The 11,622-nt window shown below is 41.4% G+C and overlaps 1 protein-coding gene across 1 annotated transcript; it reads left to right on the forward strand.

Moving 5' to 3' along the window:
- Positions 1 to 638: 638 nt before the first annotated feature.
- Positions 639 to 11,350, forward strand: hsdl2 (hydroxysteroid dehydrogenase like 2). Its single transcript, XM_085359592.1, has 10 exons — positions 639 to 767; positions 2,085 to 2,248; positions 2,373 to 2,471; positions 2,579 to 2,693; positions 5,454 to 5,557; positions 5,651 to 5,749; positions 5,826 to 6,092; positions 10,361 to 10,510; positions 10,618 to 10,746; positions 10,830 to 11,350. Exons 1-10 carry the CDS (start codon positions 751 to 753, stop codon positions 10,943 to 10,945), a joined length of 1,260 nt encoding a protein of 419 aa, XP_085215718.1. The 5' UTR covers positions 639 to 750; the 3' UTR covers positions 10,946 to 11,350.
- The last annotated feature ends 272 nt before the right edge of the window (positions 11,351 to 11,622 follow it).

Raw genomic sequence — 11,622 nt, forward strand, 5'->3', positions numbered from 1 at the left:
TTGCAAAACATGAGGAGTTGACATTATAAAAAGCACAACAGCAATGACAAAAATCAATATTTGATTTTCAATACTATGCATAATTTTTCTGAGATTCCTTACCTTTCCCTATGAACAAAACAAACCTGTTGGGGATCATCTGAGCTCCTCACATCGCCAAACCTACGATACCCTCCCACTCCTACTGACCCCCCTCAATTTATTTCATTTTCTAGAAATATTACATTAATGTAAGAAATAATTATTGGTTATGGTTTTTTGACTCAAGTATACGATACCAAATTTCAGTTTTAAAAGGGACATTGCACGCTTAATTAAACTAAAAACGTGAGTTCTGCTAGCAAACCTGACGAGATGGAATTAAAAAATATATATTTTTGAATGTTTCAGTGAGAGGAAAATCTAAGAAACAGTCAAAAAAAAAAAGGTTTTTGGTTGCATACATGTGTTAGTGTCGGGTTTACCTTAGACTGCCACCGTTGGGATTTTGTACTATATATGAAAACAATTGAACTGAACAAAATGCAGTATTTTACACAAGTGAATGAATTTTGAGCAAACTCTAAGCAATTAAAAAAATTATAGTCCGATTGATGCATCTCGTCGGTATGCGGACCGGAAGTTATGTCTGACTTCCGGCTGTGGCGTGGGGCGCTTGAATTGGGTGAAAGGTGAAGAAGACGACCCGCAGCCAATTTGTGCACAAACTGTGATCGCTTCCTCTACATTTCAACTCACCTGAGCCCCACCATGCTCCAGAACACAGGGTGAGTGCCTTCTCCTGCACGCAGAAGTCCATTCAAAAGTTCGCTGTGTAAAGTCCGCGGTTCGCCCGAAGTGTCGTCACGGAATGCTACGCAGCCCTGGAACAAGCGGAGGTTTTAAATTAATAAAATGGTTCGATTTGAGGGTTTTAACGCAGCCGAATTAATGATGAAGAGTTCCGTTGTGTAAATCTGCTATACTTTGTTCTTCTTCTCTTGTCGTCTGTCTTTTTGAGCAAGGCATTATGAAGTCCAAGGTTATTGTATTGGATCTGGTGGAAACTGCTTATTCACAATGAGATTCTGCCCTTGCATGCAAACAGGCTGTTTCTGTTCAGAAACTTGTGTGGTCTGCATTTATTAACCACCTGATTTAGAGTTCAGAGCAGAGAAAAGCTGTAGAACTGTAGTGTATGTAAACAGTTTTAAACTGGTACCTCACGGGAGAGGAACTGAGCTGGTGGCATTGCTTTAAATTACAGGATCTTATCTGCAGCGTCTGGTCACAGGTGATCAGTCTGAATTCAGCTTAAACATTTAATTAGCTGCATCGGCATCCACTCGACAATCCCAAGGAATCAACCCACTAACGAGTGGCCATTTTAATATAAATAAACGTTTTCGACCATAGTGGAGCCGAACTAACTGTTATAACTGTGTCTTTCATAAATAATTCGCAATTTGGCTGTACTCTGTCTGCCCTTTGACCTTTGAGTTGTAGCGTTCAAAGCGTCAGATGTAGGAGTTTGTAGCAGCAGCAGCAGCTACCGTGTAACTACCTCTGTCTGTTAGCTCCCGGCCTAATTAAACACTCCCTCCTTTATTTGTTTTTTAGCAGGAAAAGTTTGCCTGAAGCTCGTTTTTGGACTGAGACTTATTCAGATGATTTTTTTTGTTCGAACAGCCGCTGAACGCTAGTGTAGTTAAGCTAACCTTACAGGAAGTGAATTTTCAAAATAAAACAATGTTGCTGTGTAGGTTTTACTATTAAAAACCAACAGAAACTTGCATATTTGGAATCGATAAACAATTCAGAGTCCTGTGTGTGTCAAATATATACATTTTATTAATTTAATCTCAAATATGGCCCGTACAAACCACCACCTGCCAACTCAATGAAATTTCTTTAGATTTTTTTTAAAGAAATTAACGCATTCCTTTGTTTCCTATTTTAAGAATATTAAACATTTAATTAACTTAAAACAAGAAATAAAAAATGTAGGGCGGATTATTTAGGTTCTTTTAATTTTCTTCTGTCTTATTTTCACTGAGGGGAGAAGGGAGGTCTTGGCATATAGGTTAACTTTCTTCCTGCTGCAGGAAGCTAGCTGGCTGCACGCTCTTCATCACTGGAGCGAGTCGAGGAATCGGGAAGGCCATAGCTCTGAAAGCTGCCAGAGATGGTGCCAACATCGTGATTGCTGCCAAAACTGCTGAGCCCCACCCCAAACTCCCCGGGACCATCTACACCGCAGCACAGGAGGGTGAGGCGCTGACAGGTCAATAAGGTAACGAGCAACCTTTGTCTCTGAACTTACATTTTGTGTGTGTGTGTGTGTGTGTGTGTGTGTGTGTGTGTGTGTGTGTGTGTGTGCGCGCATGTTGCAGTGGAGGCAGCGGGCGGAAAGGCATTGCCATGCGTGGTGGACATTCGTGATGAGCAGCAGATCGGAGATGCTGTTCAGAAAGCCGTTGACGCATTTGGAGGTAAAGACACTTTTTCAAAATCACCTTTAATCAGAACAGGAAGTAAATTCTATCCTGGCAACACACCACCTTATCAGTGACATCATCAGTTCTTGTCTGATTGGCAGGCATCGACATCTTGGTGAACAATGCAAGTGCCATCAGTCTGACAGGAACTCTGGAGACGCATATGAAAAAGGTCGACCTGATGCTGGGAATCAACCTGAGAGGAACTTACCTGACGTATGAGCACATACCTGCGTTTGTTTTTTTTAAACAGGAAGTGAGCTAAGACGCTTAAAGCTACAGCAACTCATCCATCACACGCAGACACGATTGGTAGTTCCAGGTCTGTGACAGGTGAGAACAGGTAGAGCAGGTAACCAGCTTGTCTCCTGTAAACTGTGAGTTCACATACAGGAAGTATGTTTACAGTGAGGAGTTACAGGTGACTGTTTGAGTGCCAGAAAGGCTGATCAGGGTTAATCATTCAGCTCTGAGTTGATAAAAGAAAGCTGTCATCACTGATTCACCATGACAACGGGCAAATAAAGAGCAGAGTCTGCATTTTTAATCCAGTGGATCAAAAAAAGATGATGTTTCCATGTGACCTGATGATGATGTGAGCACAACAGCATAGTTACATTTCTTGTAGCTTTAAACCAAAACGGTGTGACTCCCAAACACACACTACACCTCATGAGAACACGTACCACCAAAGTAAACATAAAGGTCGTCAAACGGTTTCACCAACAAAGTTTTGAAACTGACGGAGTGACACAACTCTCCGGTGGTGTTTTTGTCCTGCAACCTGTTGTTTGCCAAGTATATTTGTAAACCCCTGCACCGTGAGCTGAGCTGAAGTGCACTAAATATCAAAGAAACAAGTTTCAGTGCTTTTAGCGGGAATAAAGTAGCCACATGTTTTTATCAGCTCATAGCAGAGGAAGAAGACCACACTTTAGGAGACGAGCTGACACCGTCTCATCAGGCTGTTCAGAAACGTGAGTGAGTGGAGCGCATCGTGGAAATGCTGCTGGTGTCCTTTAATTTTCCACCAGCAGGTTGTTAAACGTTGCACTGCTGTAATAACCGATTTGCATGATTTATAGAAATTGTTCAGATCATGAAAGATTAACTTATCAAAGTGAGTTCAGTGTTCACTTGAGTTCAGTTTACATTAGTAATGTGTGTTTCACCCTTTAGGATAATTGACGAATGGAAGGAATTTTTCTTCACTTATAGAAATCGTAGACATGGAGCAGGGAAAGGTTTCACTGGATCACTGAAATAAGACATCTGTTGCTATTTCTTTAAATTTCCATATAGTGTGGTTAAAAGTCAAATTCTCTGGGCACCAAACGTCTCCTTATAGTTTCTGCTTTCAAACACTTCCCTCACATCATGTTTCCCACCAAGTTGAAGGTAGAGAAGTCACAAGTAAGAGGTGCATGTCTGTTTAAGCTTCTTTAACCCTCTGTCCTCAGATGGTCCTGCTGTAAAGTTGAAATGACACTAGGTGGCACTCAATGAGCATAAATGGGTGCTACAGCAGTCTTTCTATAACATCATAATCTAGCTCTCCATAAACACTCCTGCCTGATAACTTCACGAGCCGCTGGTATGAGCGGAGCATGATGGAAGCACTCATTAAACAGGTTTGGTCTAAACACCAGTCGTGCTTGTAATCTACCACACTATCAGTACACTGCTCTGTGTGCGTCAAAACACGATGTGCTGTGATTTGGGTGTCATTACTTAGTATTGGAGTTGAGGAGATGGACGGTTTGCATTTTGTGAGTCAAGTTAAGGAGGAGTTAAGGAGCCACGTGTCCTCAGAGTTTCATGAGACTGGAAAAACCAGAACTCGATGCATGCTGAAAACCTTCCAGTGCTGCCAGTACTCCTCAGCAGGCTGAGCAGGTTACACCTTTGCCCCGAGACGAATTCAGAGGCCTTGGTTTGAGTTGGGCTCAAGCTATTTGCTGTGTTTGTGTGTTTACGCCTGCGTGCTCTCTTGTCTAGCCTGTCAAAATACAGGCTGAAGAGCCCAAATAAAAAAGAGTGACTGCGTATAGGACTCAGATAAAAACAGATACTTTGGTGACTTCGAGAGTCAAACTTAATATTTTTAGACTCTGTTGAACATTTAAAATTTTGCCCTGCAGCATTTAATGACTGCATCATATTTGAACTTGGAACGGTGTCTAAACAGCTCATAGTGCAAAAACTATTTAAACTGCATTTAGTCCAGTTTTAGATTAAGTCATTTCAGATCAGGGTGAGCTGATGGATGATGGTCAGAGTGATCAGTGACAACTCGATTTTTAGCCATTTATTCGGTACACATCATTATTTCAGGCGAAACTTTCTCATATCCATCAGTGAAAAGTTGGCTGTGAGGCCACGATGGACAGTTGGTATGAGTACAGGTGTAAAAGGAAACTCAGGGCAGATGTTATGAGTTAATCTTGCTGCTCAGCTGATATTCGCCCACATCTGTTCACAGTAAAGAGAACTCATGCATCGCTGTGAACATGTAAACGTGTCTTCATCCTGGGAGTTGGGAATAAACTCGTGGTGTGGGCTGATGAGCGCTTTGTGTGTTTTGGGTTTCAGAGGGTGAACGTGTCGCCCTGTCAGCTGCGTGTCACTTCCTCCTGCCTCCCCTCAGTATCACTCATGAAAGTGACTTTAACATTTAAACTTAAAGTCATTTGTGTAAGGTTGACAGTCCTGTGAGGGGGGGGAAAAGATGCTCCTCCTTTTAAACTGATACTGTGTGAGATCTGTGTTGTGGGGCAAAGCATGACAACACCAGCAGAGGGCAGTATGAACTGGAGCAGAGTGTAGCGTATTCATGTAATCAGATACAGCTTTGTCTTTCAATGATTAGAAAACAAGACACTTAGGAAAACACTTGTGTTACTGGAACAGGTTTTCAAATACATGTGGACAGTAACATGTATGTGGTCACACGTGTTTGATGGGTCTGTGTTTCAGGTCTAAGCTGGTCATCCCTCACCTGCTGAAGAGTCAGAATCCTCACATCCTGAACCTGTCGCCGCCTCTCAACCTGAACCCCGTCTGGTTCAAGAACCACACCGGTAACTATAGCAACTATCTGGCCCTGTGTCCCATCATGCATCTGTACAACCTTTACATGTCTGATTTGTTTTTTTTGTTTGTTTTTTTTAAAGCCTACACAATGGCGAAGTATGGCATGTCCATGTGCGTACTGGGAATGGCTGAAGAGTTCAGAGGTCAAATTGCCGTCAACGCCCTCTGGCCGAGGACGGGTGAGCAGCTGTTAGCATGCTAACAATGCTAACACTTATTCTGTAATATTAACCCTGCTCTGTGTTGTTGCCATAGCGATTCAGACAGCAGCCATGGACATGCTGGGGGGAGAGGGTGTCAGTAAACAGTGTCGGAAAGCTGACATCATAGCGGACGCTGCCTACGCCATCCTGTCCCGTCCGAAAGATTACACGGGTCACTTCCTGGTGGATGAGGAGTTCCTCAGAGAGCAGGGCGTCAAAGACTTCGACCAGTACGCTGTCCAGCCGGGTCACCCTCTGCTGCCAGACTTCTTCCTGGATGAGACTCCAGAGTCACTGGTGGAGAAGATGGAGCAGCACGGTACAAACAAACACACTGCTGCCTGCCAGGCACTGGCTGTGTCCCAATTAAGAGACCGCACGCTTGAAGTACGCGCACTACGCGTACTACGTACGGTGCGTACTATAAGTACGAGAAGTGCGGAAGTGAGAGGCTTGTGAAATGGGACGGTCTAGCCTTCGTTGCGCTGTTCAGGTTGCCTAGCTACCATGATACTAACCGCGAGAAACGTTTCATACAGCTTTGTTTGACAGAAATGAAGGAGAAAAATGTTTTCTTGGTCATTCATTTTTGTCATGACATCACTTTGATTAGTTGAGTATCTGAGGCTGAGACCACGGGACTGTAAAACATGATTGTTGGGCTTCATTTCTGTACTGAAGTCATTTCAAGATTAGTGAGTAAATAACAATTAGCTAATGTTGTTCATGAGACTAAAGTCATCTCACTTTGGTAATGTAAATATTAGAGATGTACCGATCCGATATTACGTATCGTATCGGTCCGATACTGACCTAAATTACTGGATCGGATATCGGAGAGAAATAAAAAAATGTAATCCGATCCATTAAATATCAAAAAAGCACCTCACAAAACTTGCAACACGGCGTAACTCGGCTCATAACCGTAGCACGTCGGAGCAGTGTGTCACGTGATAGAGCGGCTGTGGCGTGCGAGATCTGTTGTCTGGTTCAGCATTTGGAGCCTCGCTACCAAACTGGCATTCATCTCCGAGGAAGTTATCCCAGAGAGAAGTAAAGCAAGTGTGTAAGTTCATCTCTGAATGTTTGTAAAGCATTCCAGCGTTAAGCTTAACAACCGATATATGGAGCGACTGCCTCTCTCTCTCTCCCTCCCTCTCCTGCTGCTACTTCAATCGTGAAACTGATCAATGATCAGCTGATCGGCTTTTCTGTCACGAGTCCGTCTCTCTTGTTTGTTTATCGCCCACTTCGCGCCAGAAAGAGGAAACCAGCGGCTGAACAACACCAGCACGTTTAACCTTGATAAGCTGTTGTTAGAATTTATTTAATATTACTTTCTACTCCAGGATCCTTTTCTACGTAGCTGACGCTGGTAACTGTGCAGGGGCGGATCTAGCAAAGTTTAGCCAGGGGGGCCGATAGGGCATAAACAGGGAAAAGGGGGCACAAAGACATACTTTTCTTTCTTATTCTCATTTAAAATGTTGAGCTTTTAATAAATAATTATCTGAATCTTACACCCAAAGTTTTAATCTGATGTAAAAAGTATAGAAGTCCATTACTGTATATAGTAACGTTAAGTCTAATATACCCTAGTAAGCTATAGTACTTTTTCCTTTGGGAAGGTACCATCTGTGCAGTCTGCAATTCTGTTGAAGAAAGATGTTGAATCTATTTAATTATTCTTGAAAAATAATTGATTTCTGTGCATTTTATTTCACACTTCATCAAATTAAAGTTTTTACGTCGATTAAGCATCATGAGGTGGAGGGTGGTTCCCTATTTATTTATTTTTTTTGCTGGGAGTTTGCAACCCTATTAATTAGGTTGCTTACTCTTTAAAATACCAGAATAGGGAGGATGGATGGAGTAGGTTTAAGTTTATTAGATTGATCAGTATTGAACTATGAAATATTTTGGGTGCAGTGTAGTTTTTGCATACAGGTATAACAGAATAGCTTTAGTGTTGTTGTTTATTTAAACTTGAGTATGAACTTATACAAAATGCAGCAAGATATTAAAAAAACAGTTTTAATTAAAAAACACACTATATCGGATTCATATCGGTATCGGCCGATATCCAAATGTATGATATCGGTTTCGGACATAAAAAAGTGGTATCGTGCCATCTCTAGTAAATATAATATGGCCAATATTATATGTATTGTCAGATTATTATGATATATATAGATGGATAAATAGATATATATTTTACAGGATATATTACAGCAGTGAGCTTGAACTCTGTGTCAAAGATTCAAGTTGCAGTTATTTATATTTCCTGTCACATTAAATCTTCACTTAAAGACAAGTATCTTTGACAGTGTATATATAGATGTATCATATATAAGAGACAAATATTGTTCTTTTATTATTGTTGTTGGCAACACATTTGGCTCATTGCTTACATATATTTATAAAAAGAAAATGTACAAGCTGTGATAACTGTTTCTGATAAAATGAAGAGTAGACTGATATATGAAATATTCCTTTATTAGGTGAGAAAATCAGACCATGTCATAACTGCTTTAAGTCATACAGAATAGATATCAGAGCCTTAAACAGGCTGACTTCTGCTAAATGGGTCAAACTGGGCAGAAAGTATACAAACACATAACATCCTTATAGAATATGATGTAACACTATAGATCAACTTACCTCAGAATATATAAAGCATATAAACAATTACAGCAATATGATGCAACAAACACAGCAGTGCTACTGATCCAAAATACTCAAAGCTTCATAGAACTGGAACAAACATTTATTTTTAGGTCCATTCTGCTGCTGATACATACTTTAGGTTTCTGAATATTAAACTTGTTGCTGCCTTTCATAGTGTGTAACTTGAAGGCCCTGAGTACTTTCTCCCACACTGAAAACACTGGAATGATACAATTATTTGAACATTACCTAATAAGACTGATTCAGGACAGACAATTAGTTATAACTTTCCTAGCAGTCCTTCACAAACAGGGAACAGTCTGTCTATTCTCTCCATCTGTCAGCTGCTGCTGGCTCTTCCTCCTCCTCTTCCTCACACACTGCTGAGTTTGTCCTGGTGGATCATCAGGGGTGCAAAGCCTCACAGATGATGTGCAGCAGTGGGTCCCTCAGTCTGTCCTCACTCTGGACACTTGCAGTTGTCACACATGGAAATCAAATGTGTATCACAGCTCAGGAAAAAATAGCACCGAAATAAAGCACCGAAATGTGCGCTGCTTTTCGGTCTGGTTACTACCGTTTATGTCAGAACCGGTGCCATCATGGCACCGGACACCGGTACCCATCCCTAGTTGTCACACATGGAAATCAAATGTGTGATAAGCTGCAGGATTCAAACACAAGTGTAACGTATAAATACACGTTCATACTTTTATTACACAATCAGAGAGAAAGAAACAGAGAGAGAGTGCAGGACAGACAGACAGGTGTCTCAGGTGTACACACTGCTACAAAACAGCACAAGAGAATTCAGTGTTTGTGTTATTACGAAACAAGAAGAGTTCCCAGATGGTGCAGTGGACACATGTGTGACTCCTGTGATTAAAGCATCTTTCTTTCAGCTTAACGAGTGAACCGTCAGCTCGTTCAAACACACGTTAAAGTCCGTTTGGCTCGACACCACCGAACAGAGGCAGCAATATAACATAGCTAACATTAACAGTGCAGTGAATCCTGCTTGTGCCGTGATATTCAGGACTGCAAACCGAGCAGCATCACTGACTTTCAGCCTGTTGTGTTTGTGGATATATGACTGACTTTAATTATCCACAAAATCATCACAATCTCTGTAAGATTAAGGTCGACTATTGTATTATTATATTTTAAAGGCTTTAAAAGCAAGTTAACGCTGAAAGTACAAACATCGCTAATGTCACATAACTTTGCCGACATGTGGCCAACAGTAATGTTTTAATGTTCTTCATTATTAAACTTTCGCACATAAATAAGTGACACAATATTCAGTACTTGCTTTTGACAGTTCACTCTTCGGCCGCTCCCTTCTGCCGTATTTTGCGGCAAAATTATCCACACCCACCGCCGCGCTATGAATTGTGGGCTATATGGGACCACGAAGCGTGCACCGGACCACGCTTGATATTTGGGGAAATCGACAGCGCATTTGGAGTACGCATTTGAAGTACACTTCGAATTGGGACAGCCGTCGTCGCGTGGCGGTAACGTAATCGCACTCAAAATGCGTACTTCAAGCGTGCGGTCTCTTAATTGGGACACAGTCACTGTAACGAATAGAACACCTGTCCTGTCTAAGAAATAGATCAATAAAGTAAAAAAAAGAATTATGAAGGGACTCCGTTAAATAGGAAAAACAAAGGAATTCAACAAATTCAAATCTAAATAAAATGCAGTGCAATAATTTGTGTTAGGAGAAATACTTTCAGTCACTGTGACATTATCAAGAATAAATGGGAACATTAAGTTTATTACCCTGGAGCTCTTTTAGCCAGTCACCTGGTGAAAAGACTAAAACTAAAAAAAATAAAGACGTTGGCTTTGACTTTGACATCCCAGCAGCCCCGGGGTCTTTACCATTTTTAACACCTTCTTATTTTTTCCTAGGGGCAACCCCAGCCTTTAAACCACCATCCTCATCATCAGCCACGCCCACCTCTGGAGGCCCAGTGGAAACCACGTTTGATGCCATCAAAGGAGTCATTAATGAAGACGTTGTCAAGTCTACTCAGGGCATCTATCAGTTTGACCTGTCAGGTAACAAGGAATTAAAGGGGCAAGTCCAGTGGGCGTGTCTTTAACATTTATGTCCATATAAAGAGATTCAATGGGCGTGTCTTCAACACTTGTTTATGTTCATATAGGAGAGCACACTGGTGTTTGGTTTCTGGACTTGAAGACTGGCTCGGGCAGCGTGGGGCAGGGTGAGCCCCCCACCAAAGCTGACGTTGTCATGAAAATGGACTCCAGTGACTTCAGCAAGATGTTTTCAGGTAACCTGTCACCATGGCAATAAAAAAAAAAAAAAAAAAAGACTATAGGAAACATTAGTGAAGCTGCAGTTTTGTTATTTCAGGAAAACTGAAGCCCACGATGGCATTCATGTCAGGGAAGCTGAAGATCAAAGGAGACATGACGCTGGCGATCAAGTTGGAGAAACTCATGAATCGCATGAACAAGGCCAAACTGTGAAATGAAACCCCACCCACATGTATACAGGCCCCACCCTCTTGCTCTTTGTTCCTGTACATGTTGCCTTAATAATAAAAACACATTAACACCTCAATAAAGCAACCTTAATAACATCCAGGGTGTGTCCAATACCTTCCTTCAGCTGAGTTCAGACAGCCAATCAGAAACCAATGTCCACTATAGGCTCCAGCAGTGACTCAGCCCCACGTTAAAATGCCCAGCTTTACAGCAGAAATAAATGTGTTTACAGCCTGATACAGAGACTGATTTGATCTATTCCCCTCGATAACAGCTGTTATGACAGCAGCAGGCAAGTACAGCCAGATATCAGACACCAGTACTGCTGCAGCAGTACTGTTGCTGGAGTGCATGCAGGGGATTAACGCAGTACTGACTATTTTTAATAGTTCTGTGTCTTTCACATTTTGAAGTGAAATGTGTTTTCATATCAGTAGTTATAAACACTAACAGATTATCAGATTTTAATTGCAAAAAAATGAAAGAAATACAGATGGGTGTAAGTTGATGATTATTAATGGGCCAACTAGAAGTTTCCTTCAGAATTAATTGATGGATGTGTGTCTTTGGTTTGACCCTGTTTAATCCTGAATAAGGTCTTATGTGAATCTGTAAAAGCATGAGTAGCTTTGATACTATTTACTATTTTATTTAGATTA

This window comes from Diplotaxodon limnothrissa, linkage group LG7, assembly GCF_057381915.1.
Source record: "Diplotaxodon limnothrissa isolate DT_005_m linkage group LG7, D_limnothrissa_male_GT1.1, whole genome shotgun sequence".
Classification (NCBI taxonomy): domain Eukaryota; kingdom Metazoa; phylum Chordata; class Actinopteri; order Cichliformes; family Cichlidae; genus Diplotaxodon; species Diplotaxodon limnothrissa.

Coding starts and splice junctions, on each gene's coding strand:
- hsdl2 (XM_085359592.1), top strand. Junction 5,558..5,650: donor CTGGTTCAAGAACCACACCG/GTAACTATAGCA, acceptor TTTTTTTTAAAG/CCTACACAATGGCGAAGTAT. Junction 10,511..10,617: donor CTATCAGTTTGACCTGTCAG/GTAACAAGGAAT, acceptor ATGTTCATATAG/GAGAGCACACTGGTGTTTGG.